Here is a 20,194-nt window from a genome sequence, read left to right as displayed (position 1 = left end):
GTAAGAGCATGGGCACAGACACAGGTGAGCTTGAGTGTGTGTGTGTCCCCGGATTTTATGTGCACACCTGCGACTCCTTAAAACCCATCATTTGAGAATTCAAATGACGTTGGGGTTGGGATGCACTCTACCTTGAAGGTCGCTGCCGCACATCCCGGGATCCGGTGACCTGCACCCCCACCCCCAGGCTTTTGCCCAGAGATCCCTGCACCTGGAAGGGGAGGGGAAGGTAGGGGTAGAGTGGACCTAGAAGAGTGTACCTAGAAGGTAGGGGTAGAGCGGACCTAGAAAGGCAGGGAGGGCAGCGCGCTTTCTTGCGGATGGCAGAGCCTGGCTGGGTGGGCTCTAGGAAGCAGCTGAAGCCAGAGGCGGAGGGAGATGGGAGTGAACCCTGCGCGGCCGCAGCCCGAGGAAGAGGAGCGCGAGCGGCCGCGGAGACGCCGGAGCTCGGAGTCCCGAGCCCACGCACCGGAGCGCGGCGGGGCCCTGGGTCCCGGGCCTCGGTGGTCCAGGGTGCGCAGTGGCGTGCGGGCGCGGCTCTCCGCAAGCCTTCCTCCCCGGCCCTGGGCTCCCCACCCGGGGCTGCGGGGCGGGCGGGCGCGGTTCCGGGGGTGGGCGGGCTGGGCGGGGAGGAGGCGGGGCCGCCGCATTGGCTTCACCCAGCCGCTCCCGCCGGCCGCCAGAGCGAGCGGAGCCTCGGCCAGCTCCGGCGGGCAGCGGCGCCCGAGCGCAGCGCAGCCCTTCCCACCCGAGCGGACCGAGCCAGAGGCCGAGCGCTGCCGCGGGAGGCGGGCGATGGGGGCAGGTGCTGCCGGCCGCGCCATGGACTGGGCGCGCCTGCTGCCGCCGCTGCTGCTCCTGGGGGTGAGTGCCGGCCAGAGGGAAGCCCGCTCCCTTTCTCCGGATCGGAACTCCGAGGGGAGCCGGGCGCCATCACCCAGGAAGCAGAATAGAGCCTTAGGGTCCCAGATGCTGGGATCCGGTGACCGGAGAGGAGCCCCGATGGCTCAGCCCGGGGAGGAGGACTTAGGATTCCCAGAGCGCAGAGACGCCCGAGTCCCAGGGTGGAGATGCGGAGGGACCCGCGCACCGGTACCGCGGGCGCAGCGGGGGGCGCGGGGAGGGCCTCTCAGGAGGAGTCACGGGGCCCTCGGACACCTGGGTTCTTGGGAAGAGCGCACTTGAGTGCCGGGATCCCGAGGGCACTTTTCCCCTCCAGCATCAGTGTCTCTGGGGAGTCGGAACCTAGGCGGGAGGAGGAGCGGGAACGAGGCGGGAGCTGAAGAGGTGCGGGGCGAGCGGGGCTGGGGCGGGGACCGAGGCGAAGCGATGGAACAATAGGTGGGAGGTTGGAGGGGCTGGAGGCCGAGGGGACCGGGCTTGGACAATGGGGACCAGCCAGACAATGGGGGGGAGGGGCATCGGGAGGAGAGGTTCGGGGAGCTGGAGAGGGATGGAAGAGAGAGTAGAAGTGGGTTTGGGAGAGCAGAAAAGGGACGCCGGCAAGGGAAGTAGAGATGGGCGCAGAAGGGCAGCGGAGCGCGAAGCGAGTGCGGACCCTAAAGTGACAGGCGCTCCGCCTGCCGCCGAGGGACAGCCGGACAAAAAAGAGAGCGGGGTACAAACGTTTTCCCGCGCATGTACCAGCTCTCTCTCTCTCTCTCTCTCTCTCTCTCTCTCTCTCTCTCTCTTTTTCTCGTGGCCTCGCCCAGTCCGGGAATTGCGGCGGGGTACCCGGAGCTGAGAAGGGAGCTCCCACTTCTCCCGGGCAAGGCGCTGCGGCGTCCCCTCCCGGCTGGCCGGCTCCGCGGGCGTGTCCACGCGCGGCGGACGGGAAGGGATGGGGTGGGTGTCCCCCTAACCTGGCCTGGCCGCGGCCACTCTCGGGGTACCAGAGCTGGGACGTGGTGACCGTCCCGGAGCGCGCGGTCCCCGGCTGCGCAGACCCGCGGCGGCCCGCAGGGGGCACTGCGGGGCGGGGGTCGGCGTCCGCAGCTGCGCACAGCCCCCGAGAAGTTACGCGACCCCAGCGCCGCGCCCACCGCGCTCGCGGGGCTCCGCGGCCCCGGGGGGTCCGGTTGGTACCCGCGCCCCTCCCCTTGTTGGGGCGGCTGGAGATGCCTCGGGTCCGGCCCTTCAGTGTCCGGAGGCGCGGACCCGGGTGAGGTCGGCAGGGCCTCCCTGTAAGCACCTGCGTCCTCTGCGCAGGTCGCTGTGTGGCCGTGAACTGAATGCCCCGGGAGGAGGGCACTGGAAGCGTCGTCCTCCCTCTCCCCGCCGCCAGCATCTCCCAAGTTTCCATTTTACGGATGAGGAGACCGAGGCTCCGAGAGTTTAGGCGACTTGCCTAGGATCCCACAAGCCAGGCGGCCCCGGGTGGGGAGGGGTCAGGTCATCTCCGGAGTTAGGCGGGCGGTGGGCAGACCTTGGACGGCGAAGCCCAGCACCGGTTCCCCGGTGTGGTCCGCAGCCCAGGCTGGGTCTCGGACTGCAGGCGCGGCTGCTGACTGATGCCGCAGGTTAGGGATGCTTCTTGGCCCGGGGTGGGGGCGGCAGGTGGACGACAGCGACCGGGAAGGGGGCCCTGGGGCGGCCCGGAGTTGGTACCCCCGAGGGGCGAGGGCGTGGGCCCGGGACCTGGGCAGGAGACGGTGCCGCGGAGCAGAGGAGAGGCGCCTGGGGCTGGGGAAGGTGGACCCCGGCCTCGGCCTCCAGCCGGGCTGCTCCGCTCCGCTCCACCATCGCCGCGGTCGGAGTTTCTTCCTGGTCCGCAGCGAGAGTGCTGAAACTGGAGCGCGCCCCGGCGGGCGGCGGGCGGGCGCGCCGGTAATGGAGGCACTTTGTCATTCAGATGTCAGTAACTGGAGACGCGGGGCTGGCTAATGCGCCTAATAGGATGCAGCAGCCAGGGCAGCAAATGGGCGAGCGCGAGCGGCCGGACTGGGGCGGACGGTGGGTGGGGAGGGGGCGCTGGGAGGAGAGGCCCCCACCCCGCGCCAGCCGGGTCCTGCTCGAGCGCCCCTCTTCCTCCCTAGCGGACCGGGTGGAAAGGCGGGAATTAGAAAACTTGTTGAGTGCCTACTGTGCGTCTCGAGCTGCCCTGGATATTGTCTTAAGTTATTTAATCCTTAGAAGGTACCCGCAAGATACATTTAGTCATTATCACTTTACAGTCGATGAGGCTGAATCTCCCAGACTTTCAGGCAGGAGGTCCGGGCGCCCCCTGTTAGTGAGTAGTGGCACCCCAGTAGGAATCCGGGATCCGCTCACTCTTTCGTCCCTAAGCCATGCTCCCTCCCTTCCGGCAACTTCGCGATCTCCAAAGGAGGTGTGGTTCCGAGCTTCCGCTAGCCAGCCGGGGAGGTTAGATCTTGGCCAATGGCTTTGGAACCACAAATTTAGACTTGAGCCGCTTCTCCCCACACAGAGCCCCGCCCCCTCAAGCCTCTTTACATCGCCATCCTGGGTAATAATCTCTAGTGTCCTACCCACAACTCCACTGCTATCCAAGGGGGGCGCGGAGGGCATGTACCAGTGCTTCCCGGGTTTGCATCCTCCTCTGAAGACCCTCTAGATATTAAAAAAAAAAAGTCCCTGGTAGCCCCGCCCCATGGTGGCGACTGTGGCTCCATTTACTTTGAGGGTTTTTTTTTTTTTTTTGCGGGTCTGAGAATGGAACCCAGAGGCATTTGACCTCCGACCTACACCCCCCGCCCTATTTTTTATTCTTTATCTTGAAACATGATCTCACTGAGTTGCTGAGGGCCTCACTAAGTAGCTGAGGCTGTCTGCCAACCGTAACCTCCAGTCTCAGCTTCCCGAATGCTGGGATTACAAGCGTGCACCACCACGCCCGGCTTACTTTGAGATTTTTTTTTTTTTTTTTTTTTTTTTGGTGGTGCCGGGGATTGAACCCAGGGGCATTCCACCTGTGAGCTACACTCCCAGACCTTTTTTTTTTTTTTTTTTTTGGAAACAGGGTCTAAGTTGCTAGAGCCTCACTAAGTTGCTGAGGGTGGCTTCCAGCTTGCAAACCTGTCTCAGCCTCCCAAGTAGTGGTGATGAAGCTATAATAAACGGTCAGGACTCAACCATTCATGTACTTTCAATGATTTTTGGCTTTCTAGTTATTCTAATTACAAAAATTAAGATTCTTAAAAGTCAATCCATCTATCTAGGTGTGATGGTGCACGCTTGTAATCCTACTACCTGGGAAGCTGAGACAGAGGAGGATCACAAGCTTGAGGCTTAGCACACCAGTAACTTAGTGAGACACTATTTAAAAATAAAAAGGAGTTAGGTGTGGTAGTGCAAGCCTATAATCCCTGCACTTGGTTGAGACAGGAAGATCACAAGTTCAAGACCAGCCTCAGCAACTTAGCAAGGCTCTAAACAACCTATCAAGACCCTGTTTCAAAGTGGAAAAAATTAAAAAGGGCTGGGAGGTAGAATGCTCCTGGGGTCAATCTTAGAATCAAACATAAATAAATAAATAAATAAAAATAGAGACTGGGCATGGTGGCGCACGCTTGTAATCCTGCTTGGGAGGCAGACAGGAGGATCGCGTAGGTTCGAAGCCAGCCTCCCTGGCTTAAGAGACCCTATTTCCAAATAAAAATATAAAATAGGTCTGGGAGTGTAGCCCGGAGGTAGAAGGCCCCTGGGTTCCATCCTCAGTACCACCAAAATAAATAAATAAATAAATAAATAAATAAATAAATAAATAGTGTTAGGGTATAGCTCAGCAGATCAGAGGCAAAAAGACGTCTGGGTTCAATCCCCAGTACCACCACCACAAATAATAATAATTCATAAGGGTATTTCCACCTTGGGTTTTTAAAATTATTTAATTAGTTAAAATTTTTTGTGGTATTGCTACTGAGCCCAGGGAATTCTACTTCTGAGATACTCCCCCAGTCCTATTTCATTTTTTTATTTTATTTGTTTTTTATTTTAGTGGTACTGGGGTTCCTGGAAGCCCTCCTACCTCCGGGCTACACTCCCAGACCTATTTTTACATTTTTTAATTTGGAAACAGGGTCTGTTAAGCCAGCACGACTGGCTTTGAACCCGTGCGATCCTCCTGTCTCAGCCTCCCAAGCGCGGGGATTACAAGCGTGTGTCACCACGCCCGGCCATTTTTTTTATTTTGAAACAGGGTCTCACTAACTTGCTGAGGCTGGCCTGGAACCAGCCTCCCAGGTACTCACCTTGGTTCTTAAAAGCCCTGAAATTGCAAAAACAAAAAGGACTGTCTGCCTTCTGGAAAATGGGGAACTGTTCCATCAACTTTGAAATGAATGAGTATAATAAATACAAGTTGCAGGCCAATGTATTTGCCACTTTTTGTGTGTACGCGTGGTACTGGGGGTGGAACCCAGGGACTTTTCTATCTCTACTCCCAGACCTATTTTATACTTTATTTGGAAACGGTCTCACTAAGTTGCTGAGAGCCTCACTAAGTAGCCGAGGCTGGCTTCGAACCTGTACACTCCACCTGTCTCAGCCTCCCAAGCGCGGGAATTACAAGCGTGCACCACCATGCCCGGCTGTATTTGTCACTTCGATACGCTGACATTTTGGATCTAATTTTGGAGTGACCTGCCTGAGCTCTGGTCTCCCCTCTCTGTGTGGCCAACCTCTTCCTACTATGTCCTGCCTGGGGTCAGCAACTGATCCTCCCTAAGACAAGCAGCTTTTTTGATAACTAACCTTTGTTGACTTTGCACTGAATACACACATAGTTGCATAACTTATTCCGTCCAATTCTCACAGCAGCAGTCATTACCAACCCAGTAATTTAGGTAGGAAAACCAAGGCTTAGGGAGATTAAGTAATGTACCCAAAGTCACACAGCCATAGGAACAGATCTGGGATTTTATGATAGAGGGAACATAAAACCACAGGAAATGCATGGTCACTAATTACGTGGCCCCCGTTCCAAATGCAAGTCACAACCAGAGGAACAAAGGTAGGGAGAGCAGGCTTCTTGGTTGAGGGGTTCACCCGAAGCTACCACACCACCCTTGCCTGATCCCTCAGCTACCCAGACCCCAGGTCTCTGCTGCCCTCAGTTAACTGGAGCACAGCCAGAGACCACAAAGACAGCGAGAGGGACCCTGGGGAAGAGGAAAGAGGGGTCCCAAAGTGCGCTGACACTTTACTAATTTATTTATATTTGGAGCAACCCACGCGAGGCAGGTTCTGTCATGATTACCTAGTGATGAGGGAACAGAGGTGCAGAGAAATTCAAATCCTGTCCCTAAGTGATGAGCCAGGATTCAGAGTGGTGGCAACAGCGGAGGAGGGAGGCACTTCAGTCACACATCTGGCTCAGAGAGCTTCCCCTCCAGTTACGCACCTTTCTACCCCTGCTAGTGGAGGAGTGTCTAAAGAGTCAGTGAGCCCTAATAAGTTAGGATGCTGGGGGAGGGGCTGCTTCAGGTCACATTCTGGTAGCAGCAGCAAGAAGTGACAGCTGATACCTTGACAGGAAGGGAGGAGATAGAAAAGCTATTAAAAAAAAAAAGCTGACTGGAGAACTCAGAAAGCGTGGTACTTGGGGAGAAAACACAAGCGCATCGCTGCCTCGCAGCCCGGAATAATAGCTGGCGTGATGAGTCCCTGAGTCAGAGGGAAGCTGGGAAGGCGTGTTCCAAGATAGAGAAGGGTGCAGCCTCCCTTGGCAAGGGTGAAAGCCATTAGGTGACCCAGCGGCAAAGCCGAGGCCCTCGGGGTCTCAGCCATCCGGAGGAGCTCTTTCTCCCAGAGTCCTAGTTAATTGGGGCATATGGTATGTTGATGGCCTTCAGTTCCATACATATATACACCGGGTCCTTATGCCAGGCACCATGACAATTCGCTAGACTAGTGAGGGAGTCTAGTGAGTCAGGCTACGCAAGAACTGGGGACAAGGCAGCTCTGCCGGAGGCCCGAGGATGGCAGCACCACTTCCTCCAGGAAGTGACATTTTAGCAGAGCCCTAAGTGATGAAAAGAAATCAGAGCAGACCCTTCTGGAATCTCGCCTCCTGGGGGGAAGCCTGCATCTGGGACCCCGAGGCTCCTGGTCTGCAGATGTTCCCAGCACTGTGTTTTGCCCACACAGGGGCAGAGATGGTGACTACACCCAGGGTTCCTCTTCATCTGCTGCCTGCGCCTTTCCTGACAGACTCCTGGGGCCCAGGGCTGCTCCCGAGATGATCGTCCTGGGCGTCCCTGCCTCCTCTGTTTTCTCCCCATCAAACCCTGGTGTGACATAGGATGTTTGAAAACACTGGAGGGGGCGGAGGGAAGGTCAGAGGAATGCCCCCAAATGACCTTGTAAAGCTCCCCTCTGGTCCTGTGACTCAAGAGCCTATGCATTTCAGCATTGAATGGGGGCTGCAGTCTGGAGCCAGCAAAGCAGGCTTTGGAGTTTTATTAGACATTAAGTTTTTTTTTTTTTTTTTTGAAGGAGCAGAAATATAAAGCAACATCCAGCAGCCCCTCCCTCTAGGGAGTCTGGTGCTAAATCGTTCCATCCATGAGCAGAGAAAGATGCTTCAGTGGCAGGAATCTGACTCCCCTTTCCCCTGGTTCCAGCTCTGTTCCCAGCCATCACATGGGAGGCTTGGGGATGGGGAGGGCTGGTAGCTGGAAATCAAACCCTGGTGGGGCAGGGTAGCCGGGTGGTGAGAGCAGCCGCTGTCTCATTGATAACAGGCGTCCCTTTCTCTCTGTCTTGGCGCCAGACTCCTGCCCATCCCCTGGTCCTTTGCCCTGGCACCAGGCTGACGCCATCTCTCTCTATGAAGAGGAAGAGTCCAAGAGGGAAGTCAGGGCAGGCCCAAACCCCAAGTGCAGAATCAGGATTTGAACCCAAGACCCCAGCTCTCTGTCTTCTGCTCTTAGGCATGAACACCTCCGGTGTGATGTTTAATATGTGGAATTAAGGCCTAGAGGAAGAGCCCTGCTAGCCTTTGTTAGAAAAAGGCCCCTCCTCTGGGTAAATGCAGCCCTGCAGGTGTGAAGCTTAGCGAGTGAGCCCAGCTTGGGCCAGGTTTCAGCTCTGCTTGCCCCTTGGCTGGGAGCCTGTGCAAGCTGCAACCTGTGTACGCAGTGGGGCGCCCTGCTGGAAGGCCCTCCCAGTGGGTCTCAGACCACCTTCCCTGTGGGCTGCATCCTCAGGTTTCCGGGTGCGGCTGTAACCCCAAAGTGAACTTTGCATAAGGTTAGCATCCGAGGCTCTGACCTCACACCCTGGCAGCCTGCAGGGGCGATGGTCCCCCACTGCCCCTCCTCCCGCCAGCTTTGATGTGCCTAATGCCTCCCCGGTGAGCTCATCCCATCCCAGGTGGTTCCAATAGACGGCACTGGTAGGGGGGTGTTTGATGCCTCAGAAGACACCCCCTTTCTTTTGCCAGTCTGACCCTCGGATCTTCCCCACCTAGGTGTCCCTCGGAGGTGCCAAAGAGGCCTGCCCCACGGGCCTGTACACCCACAGCGGGGAGTGCTGCAAAGCCTGCAACGTGGGGGAGGGCGTGGCCCAGCCTTGCGGAGCCAACCAGACCGTGTGTGAGCCCTGCCTGGACAGTGAGTAGGGGGTGGCCGGAGAGGGACCAGGGCGTGGCGGTGGGGGGAGGGACCAGGGCACCTCTAAGCACCCTGCCTTCTGGCAGTCCTTTGCCTGCTGCTTCAAGGTGGGTGACCAGAGCTGGGTCTGAGAGGAGCTGTGAGTGGGTGAGGGAAGTAGGCTGAGGGAGGAGGGGTGCCTGGCGGGGGATTCCCAGGGGTGCCCCTTCCCAGCTCCTAAGCAGAGGGCGGGTAAAAGAGTGAGGCCAGGCAGGAGAAGCTGATGCGAAGACCAGCTAAAAATAACCTGTGCGCTGCAAAATCAATGGCTGCAACTTACACACTCCGGTGTCTCAGTGTCTCGGGGAGGGAGAGGAGGATCAAACCCTAGCCACCCTGGAGACACCGACCTTGGGGGATCCTGGAGGGTGTGGCCCCACCCCATACTGCTTTGAAGGAGGAAGCAGAGCTTTCCTGAGGCAGCAGTGGGGGCTGGAACTTGATAAGGACGTTCTTACTTTGGGGTGACTTGGGGTGGGTAGGGGAGAGGGGCGCTGTGCCCATTCCCACCTGGGTTTCCTTCAGGAAGGTCTTGCGGGGCTGTGGATGGGGAGGGTGGGTGTCCCTGCTGGATACCCCATTGCTCAGCTGCTGCCATGGGCTCGGGAACTTTCCTGACTGCTGCCAGTCAGATCCTGCTGATGCTCACCTGTAGGGCTGGTGGGAACTGAACCCTGCTTGCTCTTTCACCCCGCTGGGAACAAGGGTGCAGGGCTGGGAGCTCCAAGGCCACCCACTGGCCTAGCCTTGCCTTGGAGAGCTGCCGCCCCCAGCCTATCCTCAGGCACCGCAGCTCCTTGGTGTTCCCCAAACACACTATCTTCCCAGCTCTATGCTGGGGATCCCGAGACCCCATCCCTAGCAGAAGGACCCCTGGCCTGGGTGGGAAGGTTCTGCCGCCTTGCCATTTGTCACCTGTATTGGCCCTGGATGGACATGGTCTTCATCCCAGGGCGCCCTCTTTGCCTAGAGTCCAGCGCAGGGGTTCCCTCCTGTCAAGGGGCCTTTAGGGAGACGGGCTGCAGGAGAACAGAGGCCGGAGGCCTGGAGGAACCTTCCCTTCACCCCGCCCCTCTCCCCCTGCCCCCACCAGCCTGCCTCCTCCAGCTGTGTTAACAGGCTGCCTTTACAAGCCCACTTTATGGGATAGAGACCCCAGTGGACTTTCCCTCTATCCTCAAAACGTTTCCACAAGGAAACCTATTAAGCTCCTGCCTTCATGCTCTGCCAAAAAAAGACCACATTTTTCACACCACCTAAAACCCTCTCCCAGGAGTTTTCTGTTAATTTCTGTATTTTCCCAGGAGCTGAGCTCTCTCTCCTCTTCACAGCCAGTGTGACTAAGACCCACCCCCGCCCCAAGCCTCCAGAGGGACCCTCTTGTTTGCACTGAGCGGCCATCCTGCCTTGGCCTTTGGGTTGAGAAATCCTTTGTGCTGTCCGACTTTCTCTGTCTCGACCACCACAGTTCTCTGTACCTATGACTGCCCACCCACAGGGCCCAACCTTTATAGCGCCCCTGCTATGTGGCCAGTGTTTCACCACTAAGCTCCATTTATACCTCACCTCAAGCCTGTGAGTGGAGATAGTCCCCGTTTTACAGGGGGGAAAAAGTGCAGAGAGGTTAAGTCAAACACCCAGAGTCACACAGCTAATACCTGATGGAAGTGGGTTTGAGCCTATCTGCTGTCTAGGGACTGACTCAGGCCCTGTCCCTCTATCTCTTCTGTGCCCTGCCCCCCTTTTACCCTTTCCTTTCTGGCTTTTCCTTCCAGCCTCTCCCAAGCTACGACTCCGGGCTCCATCTTGTCTCTTGATGCCTGTAGGCGATGTTTATACTGGACCCCTCTGCAGGCCCCCATTTCCCTCCATAGTCTTTCTAAATCTCTTCCAAATCCTGAGCACTCCCGCCCGCTCTGGATCTCAGGGTTCTAAATCCATGTTCTTCCTGCCTCTGGAGCAAGGATAGGGCCTCCTGGACTCAGACTGGCATGGAGTTCTCCACCCAGGAAGGAAGGGGATAAGAAGACCCAGCTCTGCCCTTCCCTTTCTCTGCTTCCTGCACAAGAAGGGGAAGACCCTGGTACACCCCACCTCCCCTGGTTCTGAAGGTCACATCCATTAATTAAGGGAGCATTAGTCAAGAGTGAACTTGGAAGTTGGGCGTGGTGGCACACACCCATAATCCCAGTACTTGGGAGTCTACGATGGGAGAATCGCAAGTTTGAGGATGGCCTGGGCAACATGGCGGCCTCAAAATTTAAAAAAAAAACAAATAAGTAAAAGTAAAAGGAGCTGAGGTAAACTGAACATGGTGGTGCACACCTGTAATCTCAGTACTTGGGAGATTGAGACAGGAGGATTACAGGTTCAGGAGGCCTTCCACAACTTAGACCCTCCCTGTTTCAAACTTTAAAAAATAAAAATAATATAGGGCTGGGGGAGTAGCTTAGAGGCAGAATGCCCCTGGGTCCAATCCCCAGTACCACAAAAAAAGGGGCTCAAGTGTAGTAAGTCAATGATGGAGTGCCCCTGGGTTCAATCCTCAGTACCACCATCAGTAAAAAATAAGACAGCTTGGAAACCTCCCTTTATGCCAGCTTTAAAAGCAGAGGACTACATGCAAGTCCTTCTTGCTTTCTAGCCTGCATCCCTCTTGTCTGGAGTTCCTCCGACCATGAAGAACCAAGCCCTCAGGCAGGCAGCGTGGGGGAGCACCATGGGCCATGGGTGGGAAATCACCCCGGTCAGTCACTCCCATCAGGTCACACCCGAGCCCCCCCACCCCCCTGCAAGGGCTGGGGCTGCCAAGCCAGGCTCCCTAGTGAAAGGCCTACATGCCAGGGCTGGGTCCACCGCCCAGCTCTGGCCGCAGGGGAGGGCTGGGTGGGAACCACGCTCCCTTGCATTATTCCTTAATCGTGGTGGGAACAAGGGCATAGGGCTGGGTGCTCTAAGATGATTTGCCAAGGAATTTACCGTCACCAGCTGGGTTCCACTGTGAAGCCTCAGGGCGGGTGCTTTGGGGCCCAGAGGATGGGGCTTCTGGCCCCATCCCAATAGGCAGCCACCGGCTCTCACAGGCTGGACTCCAGGACTCTAGGGAGGAGGTGGGAGTCCATGAGAGGGTGGGTGAAGGAGAGGGTCCAGCACCCTGGCCTGCGATGAGGAGGGAGGGACTCCAGCCCCTGCATCCCATGCATCCAAAGCGCAGGTGACTAAATTCCGTGTCTGCTGCTTCCCTGCCCGGCCCTCGACCCTCAGGCGTGACGTTCTCTGACGTGGCGAGCGCCACCGAGCCGTGCAAGCCGTGCACCGAGTGCGTGGGCCTCCAGAGCATGTTGGCGCCCTGCGTGGAGGCGGACGATGCTGTGTGCCGCTGCGCCTATGGCTACTACCAGGACGAGACGACGGGGCTCTGCGAGGCGTGCAGCGTGTGCGAGGCGGGCTCCGGCCTCGTGTTCTCGTGCCAGGACAAGCAGAACACCGTGTGCGAGGAGTGCCCCGACGGCACGTACTCCGACGAGGCCAACCACGTGGACCCGTGCCTGCCCTGCACGGTGTGCGAGGACACCGAGCGCCAGCTGCGCGAGTGCACGCGCTGGGCGGACGCCGAGTGCGAGGGTGAGCGGGCGCTGGCGTCCTGAGGAAGGGCGCCCTCTGGGGGTCGCCAAGGGCCCCTGGGGGAGCTCAGTGACCTTGAGCCTGCGTGCATCCTCCCGAGCCTCGGTCCCTTTGTGGAACCCGAGGAAGTAGGCGATCAGGATCCTATCCCAGCACAAAACCCCATGCAGTTTCCGTCCTTGCATGGAATGTTTGGGGAGCCGGCATTATCATCTTTGGGGCGCAGTTATTACTTCGTAACTCTGGTTCCAAGGCCCTCATTTATCTGTGGCTGCTGCCGGTGATTGGATGGGCAGCAGACAACGGCAGGCAGGGGATGGGGGTGGGGCACAGGCGTTGGGACCCTTAGCTCCTAGGCCTGACCTGGATTCATGCTGGCTCTTGGCTCTAGGACCTGGGGTAGAATTCACCCTGCCCTTCGCCATCTGAGTGACCTCGGCCAGGCCACTCCTGTCTCTGCACTTGTTTCTTCCCTGGCCGGGTGGTTACCAGGGTCCTTGAGAGTTGGGGTGCACAGAGCAGGACGTCCCATTTCACCTCCTGGTGTCTGGGGGATGGGTCAGCAGCCATTGTGAAGTTTAATGAAGGATAAGGTGGGATGCAGAGACCACCAAGGTCGTGGAGGAGGGGTTCTGTGACAGGAAGCAGGGGCCTGAGGACAAGGTTGGGTACACTGAAGGCTTTCAGCTCCCTGCCAGGGTGGATGGGAGCTGGTGTGCCCACATTAGCCAGACCTGAGGTCCCAAAGGGATGGCAGTCCCTGGGAAAAGAAGAAGAAGAAGCGGCTTCCCTGGGCCAGGGAAAACTGTTCTGGCTCTGGTTGGTGATGTCCATCTGAGGGTGAAGGGGGGTTCCCAGTTCGTGAGAGGTTGGCAGTGCCTTTCTTTTCATACCCCAAGGGCATGTGCCATGAGCCGCTTTCCTTTGAGAGCTAACCTCAGGGCAGAGAGACAGCCTTGGCTCCTGTCTGACAAGGGAGGCAGGGTCCAGCACCTAGCTCTCAGCTGAAGGAATGAAAAAAATAAATAAATGCCCTGCCCCTGGGGAGCCTGCAGTCTGACCCAGGCTCTGACAGTCCGGGGCCTGCCCTCCCAGTTCTGGGGAGCTCAGGGTGGAGAAAGCTGTTAAGCCTGGGCTCAGCCAGGTAACTTTGAAGCTTCCAGCAGGAAGGAAGGGGGTTGGAGGAGGAATGGGTGTAGACCCCAGGGTGGTTCCTGTGGAGATTGCCCTGGGCCAGGAGACAGGCGGCTGGCATCAGGCGCCAGGCAGAGCAGGGAGAGTTCTGGCAGCAGACCGGTGGGCAGCACAGTTCCATGGGCAAGTCTGGGCAGCCAGCGGGGCCACTTAATCAGGGGCGAGGTTAGAGCAAAGAAAGGGGGAGGCTGGAGTAGGGGCAAGCTCTGTCTTTTGGGGTGCTCACAGATTCCTCTTATATGCCACCCCACTTTTCCCCAGCCTCCTTGAACTAGTGTACCCCTGAGTGGCCTGTTTATCCCTGTCCCGTTGCCCTTGCTATGCCGGCCTCTGAAGAGTTAAATGTCAGCGTCAGGGCAGAGGGTCAGGAAATGGAATTTGATTCTTGGTTGGGTTGCCCCCTCCCCTCCAGTGTACCACGCTTCCCTGCATATACATTTCAGGTGTCAACGCGGTGACTCACCCACCCTCTGGGCGGAGAGCCCCCCTTCCCCTGGGAGGTTTAGAATGGGTAACCTGGTCCTTCCTTCTACCCCCAAGTCTTAAAGCTCCCATTCCGGAAATGGCTGTCAGGACCTGCCAGGGGCTTAGTGGGTTGGAATGCTATGGACTGGCCACATCTGGATCTCATCCCCTGCCCCCATCAGGAGGACAGGAGAGGTGAGGGAAAGTGCCCTGGACAGTCTTCAGTCTGGGCTGCCCCTGCTGCCCTTTTAGCCCTTCTCTGCCGCACTCTCTGTGATGGCCTGATTTACCCCCGCCCAAAGGCACAATTTCAGTTTCTGCATGTGGGTCTGAGCTGCCACCTCAGGGCTCAGGCTGCCCCCTAGCTGGCCCAGTCCCCTAACAGGTTACAAGAAGACCCTCCCTAGTCCCAGGCCCTGCTCGAGGCTTCCAGAAGACCAGCCCTGTATGTCCCCTTCAGGTCCCCACCACTTCCCACCCTCCTCTCTCCACCCTTGCCAGGACTAGCTGGGGGAGGGGTGGGGTGGGGCAGCAGATGGCAGCCCTCTCCTCCTTGGCAGCCAAATGGATTCCAGACTCACATCTGGGGGCCTTAACCCTCAGGAGGTGCCAAAAATGGGGGAGGGGCTTTGAAGCATCTTTGTCTTGAGCCAGTGGGGCTCAAAAGACCAGTGGGCAGCTTTGACTCCGACTTGGGTGGGCACACCGGGGGGCTGGGTGGGGCAGAGCTGGAGAGCACAGTGCCCTCCCCTTCACCCCATTGGCATGCCCCGTCTGCTCTTTTCCTGGCCCCAGGCGTGGGAAGCGAAGACAGATGGGGTACACAACCTTGCCCAGACAAGCACCCCGGAACGTCCAGAGCCCACAACCCCTAGCACTGCCCCTGGCTGGGTGGCACAGTGGAAAATCCCACCCACTGGTGCCAGGAGGTGCTAGGGTCCCTGCCAGGGAGGTTGGCAATGCTCAGCTGGCATTAGAGGGCCTAGATGGGTGGCTCGGCGCTGCCTCCTGCCCCAGAGGCAGTGGACACCACCTGCCCTGCAGGCCTCTCTCCACCAGCAGCCTGCATCCTATCAAGGAGGGTCTGGGCTACCTGACTCAGTTTCCTCTAGGTGGCAGGGCAATGCTGGGTGGGGGCAGGGCGGGAACAGGCACTGTTAACCCAGCTGCACCCTGCACCTCAGCTGGACATGGGAGACCGGAAGGGGGTCGAGGAGTGTGGTATGGAGAGGTGGTGTAGCGTAGCACCTCTCTGACCCAGACCCAAGTGCCTTCATGCTTCCTGAGGGCTGCAGGCACCTGGGCAACCCGGGGCCAGAGAGCTTGCAACGTTTCCCCAGAGTAATGAGGACATTGCTCTAGCCTGAGGCTTCCCTGTGGCTCCAGCTTTCTTGCACATTTGCCCCTTGCTAGGCTGCGGGGTACTCAGAGAAAACAGATTAGGATTCTAGGTTCACAGCCCAAGATAGAAGAGAGCTTAGAGACCGTCGCTCTAAATAGCTCCATTTCCTAGATGGGACAGTGAGGTCCCATCAGTCACAGAGCTGACGTGGATCCAGATCTCCTGACCTGCAGCCTCTGCCTGTCTCCACCAGCGTTTTGCCATGGACGCACACACTGCCAGCCCCCACCCCTGAGCTTGGTACTCAGGTGTCCAGAACCAGGGGAGGGAAGGGAGTGGAAGGGTTAAGGAAGAAGCATGACAGCAGGTCAGAATATTAGGGGAGGGGCCTGGGGTAACGGGCCTTCACTCTTGTGGCCATGTTCCCTAGAGATCCCTGGTCGTTGGATTACCCGGTCCACACCCCCGGAGGGCTCGGACAGCACGGCCCCCAGCACCCAGGAGCCTGAGGTTCCCCCAGAGCAAGACCTGGTGGCCAGCACGGTGGCAGACGTGGTAACCACAGTGATGGGCAGCTCCCAGCCCGTACTGACCAGAGGCACCACCGACAACCTCATCCCTGTCTACTGCTCCATCCTGGCTGCTGTGGTCGTGGGCCTCGTGGCCTACATCGCCTTCAAGAGGTGAGAGACTGTCCTGTGGGTGTGGAGAGTGGGATGCTCATAATCAAGGAAGGCTTTGCTGTGACCTTCACCTGAAAATACACAGCCCTTTAACTGCATTTAAGTTCATGTTCTTTTAAAAAAAAATCAGCCGGGTGTGGTGGCGCACGCTTGTAATCCCAGCACTTAAGAGGCTGAGTCAGGAGGATCTTGGTTTGATGACAGCCTCCGCTACTTGGGCCATTTGCAATTCAGTGAGACCCTGTTTCAAAATAAAGAATAAAAAATAGGACTGGGGGTGTAGCAAGGAGATAGGATACCCCTGGGTTCTATCCATAGTACTGAAAAAAAAAAAAGAAGTAAATAAATAAAAAATAACCGGGTGTGTTAGCACACTCTTGTAATCCCAGCATTCAGGAGGCTGAGATGGGAGGATCACGGTTCATAGACAGCCTCAGCAACTTAGCGAGGCCCTCCGTAACTTAGTGTGAGACCCTGTTTCAAAATAAAGAATAAAAAATAGGGCAGGGAGTGTAGCTCAGATGGAATACCTCTGGATTCCATCCCCAGACTCGCTAAGTAAATAAATAAATAAATAAATAAATAAATAAATAGCAAAAGGGGAGGGCTGAGGGTATAGATTGGAGGTAAAATGCCCCTGCATTCAATCCAAAAATAAAAATAAGAAATAAAAATTTTTTTAAATCATCAAAAATGCCGGGTGTGGTGGCACACACTTGTAATCCCCGCGCTTGGGAGGCAGAGACGGGAGGATCGCGCTGGTTCGGAGCCAGCCTCGCTGGCTTGAGAGACCCTGTTTCCAAATAAAAAAATATAAAATAGGTCTGGGAGTGTAGCCCGGAGGTAGAAGGGCTTCCAGGAACCCCAGTACCACCAAAAAAAAATCATCAAAAATGTTTAAAAATCAATACATGCTTGTTTAGGAAAATGTAGCCAATATCACTATCTTTTTTTCGGGTGCTTGGCTAGAACTCAGGGTCTTGGGCATGCTAGACATGCACTCTACCACTGAGCTGCACCCCCAGCCCCAAGACAAATATCTTCTAAAATGAAGAGTACAAGCCCCTTTTCATTTCCCCTATGCCCTCCCCAGCTATTTTTCCATGCACTTTAAAATATAAACACAGGTTTATATGTAAACACATAAGGTTTTTCTTTAAGCCTCAAGGGAATCCCACTATACATATTCTACAGCGCACTGTTTCACTTAATCCCCCTCAGGAGAGCTTTCCTTGGGACACGGATGACCTGACCATTTGTAGCCACTCATCCAGTAATACGGGTGGATCTTAATTTATTTAGTCAGTCCCCTCTTGATGGACATTTGATTTGTTTTCAGCGTTCTGTTACTGCTTATAAATACAGAGGAAATCCTTGTGTATATCACTGCCCACATGTGGGAGCATTTAGAAGGGGGGATTGGGAAGAAGGAATTCCTGGGACGCCATATATTTATGCCCCATTCTTCCCATGGACATTTATTGGGCGCGTGTAGCGTGCCCCCTACTCTTAGAGCGCTCTCACTGTGTGTGTGGGGGGGGTGGATATATGGGGAGCTAAGCACCTTAGATTCTATGGGCACCTGCCAGGCCCCACACGCCAGACCACCTCGGCTGCTCACCCGAGACCTGGCCTGTCCCCCGGCTCCAGGTGGAACAGCTGCAAGCAGAACAAACAAGGTGCCAACAGCAGGCCCGCGAACCAGACACCCCCGCCCGAAGGAGAGAAACTCCACAGCGACAGTGGCATCTCCGTGGACAGCCAGAGCCTGCACGACCAGCAGCCTCACACGCAGACGGCCGCAGGGCAGGGTGAGCTGCCAGCGGGCAGGTGGGATCTGAGGGGTTGAGGTTAGACTACAGGAAGGACCGCGGGGAGGGGGCTGGCGCGCTGCCTCTGTGGACAGCTGGGAGAGGGAGTTGAGAAAGAGAGGCTCTTTCCAGGGGGATGACTTGGGAAGGAGAGGCTTTCACAAGTCAGGGCCTCCAGATTCATCAGGCTAATTGTCCCCCCTGGGGGCTAATTACTGCCCAAAGTAGCTGCAATTAGCCTCCTGCCCTGGGCTTGTGGGGAGCAAGTGGTTAAGTGTGTACCCTAATTAGTGGCCCCCAGCCGGCTCTGGGACACTGACCGTAGTTGTCTGGAGCTGAGGAGTGCAGTCTCCTCTGCCCTGATTAATCGCTGGGGTGTGGGGGGGACTAGGTGGTGGGGATAGTGTGGTGGGTGAGGGGCAGTGAGTCAGCATCCCCCACTCCTCCCAGCCCTGCCCCATCCGGGACCTTATCTCAGCCATCCCTCTGCCTCTAGCCCCCAGATTGGGAGGAGAGTGCCTTGGCCCTTCTAGGGTGTCACCCAGGCCCATGGTGGGGGGACACACCGGGTAGAACCTGCCTGACGGTGGTGTTCTCGGCAGCCCTCAAGGGCGACGGAGTCCTCTACAGCAGCCTGCCCCCGGCCAAGCGGGAGGAGTTGGAGAAGCTGCTTAATGGCTCCGGTGGGGACACCTGGAAGAGTCTTGCAGAAGTGCTGGGCTACCAGCAGGAGCACATAAAGTCCTTCACCCAAGAGGTCTGCCCAGTCCAAACCCTGCTGGACGACTGGGCCAACGGGGACAGCGCCAGGCTCCACACCCTCCAGGACGCCCTGCGCCGCATCGGGCAGTCTGACATTGCCGAGAGCCTGGGCAGTGAGTCCACTGCCACGTCCCCGGTGTGAGCCCAGGGGGAGCCCCTGCCCTGCCCTCACTTCTGAGGACTGAAGCTTCGGGCAGACCCCATGGAGCCTGTCCCTCCCCCGGGGTGGGGCCAGCCTCACAGAGCTGAGCTCCTCTGGGCAGGGCCTCAGGGCCCAGGCCCCCACACCGCGGCCCTGTGCTCCCTGGCCCCATCACGCCCCCTCTCCAGCGAGAGGGGAGCCTCCCCACCCCACCCCGTCCCTCACCATCATAGGCCTTCTGCTTCCTTCCCCTGCTGCTGGGTGGGCCAGCTCCTCCCACCTTGGCAGGTATCTGGGGGCTGACACCAGGGATTGTGTTTGGGGTTGGTGACAAGGCCCCCGAGACTCAGAAGGAGGTACCAAGGAACCAGAGCCCTGGACTCTACACTGTGAACTTGGGGTACGAGGGAGCCTCCCAGTGGCCTAAACCCTCCCTCGGCCCCCTGGCTCCTCCACTCTGGCCCAAGATGAAGAGGACCAGAGGGCTGTCTGAGCTGGAAGCAGGTTTGAAAGCCAGTCCACCGTTGACAGGACAGTGACGCCCAAAGCTGCCCAGCACTGGCAAGGTCAAATGCAGGCTGGTACCCTCCTCTCTGAACAGGGGGCCTTTGACTAGCTTGAGGGATGGGTGAGGGGGAACAGGTGACTTTCAGGAAATGTCTTGAATCCAAGACCGCCCCAGCCTCCACTGCCTCCCGGCCCTGTCCAGCCCTTGTGGAGATGGGACGTTTGTCTGAGCTGGGCCTCTGGCCTGTCGTTACAAAATCAGGCTTGGGGTTGGAGGGGGTCTCCCTCTGCCTGTCCCCCTCAGGCTTGTCCTTACAGAGTGGCCCTAGTCCGTTGGTGCCATCTGTCCTGGCACAGACCTGTAGCCAGTACTGGCCCCTAGAATCAGCCCTAGGTGCCAGGGACTGAGGACCCTCCCCGCCCCCCAATCCTGCAACGTGTGTGTGCGTGCACACAGACACACAGACACACAGGAGATGACTTGCTTTGTTCCACTCTTGGGCTGAGATGGGATCCTGCTGGGGCCGTTGCCAGAGAAGTATCGGAGGGGGGCTGAGCTCCACCAGGGCGGCCTTCATTCGCCCCCAGCTTTGGCGGGCCAAGGACTGACCACTGAGGCTTGAGCTGGCGTCTGCCTCCCGAGGCCTGTGCGTGGAGGAATGCTCCCCGTTCTTCTTTTCCAAAGCTTGGGTTTGGCTGGGCCCTGAAGGTTGTGAAGAAAAGTGAGCTGGCGGGGGTGCTACGGGAAGGAGCCCGGTTGGACTGTGGCTCGTCGGGGTTTCTCCAAGCTCAGAGGACCCTGCGAGGGACTGTGTTTTCCTTAGTGTGGCCAGAAAGGGGCCACGAGGTCTCAGTGGCCTTTTTACCCTCTTCCCGGCTTTTTGTGTTTTGCTTGCTGTTGAAATGAGTGTGGCTCCCCGTATATTTAGCATGAAGGAGCCCCAGGCAGGGTGTGCACAGACCACCCCTCCCCCCGCCCAGGGTTCTCCCAACCCTGCATAAGGGTCTAAGCGTTGCACGTCCGTGGACCTCAGTCTGCTATCAAGGGAGGG

At 57.5% G+C, this 20,194-nt stretch overlaps 1 protein-coding gene across 1 annotated transcript; it reads left to right on the top strand.

Moving 5' to 3' along the window:
- Positions 1-795: 795 nt before the first annotated feature.
- On the top strand, positions 796-18,635 carry NGFR (nerve growth factor receptor; the record flags this gene model as incomplete). The annotated part of the gene is made up of 6 exons (XM_080713770.1): positions 796-864; positions 8,432-8,573; positions 11,877-12,236; positions 15,668-15,920; positions 17,571-17,731; positions 18,334-18,635. The coding sequence occupies 6 exons, from the start codon at positions 796-798 to the stop codon at positions 18,633-18,635; spliced, it is 1,287 nt and encodes a 428-aa protein (XP_080569896.1).
- Positions 18,636-20,194: the final 1,559 nt, after the last annotated feature.

This window comes from Muscardinus avellanarius, assembly GCF_963383645.1.
Source record: "Muscardinus avellanarius genome assembly, chromosome: 16".
NCBI lineage: Eukaryota > Metazoa > Chordata > Mammalia > Rodentia > Gliridae > Muscardinus > Muscardinus avellanarius.
This window is presented reverse-complemented; position numbering and strand designations above follow the sequence as displayed.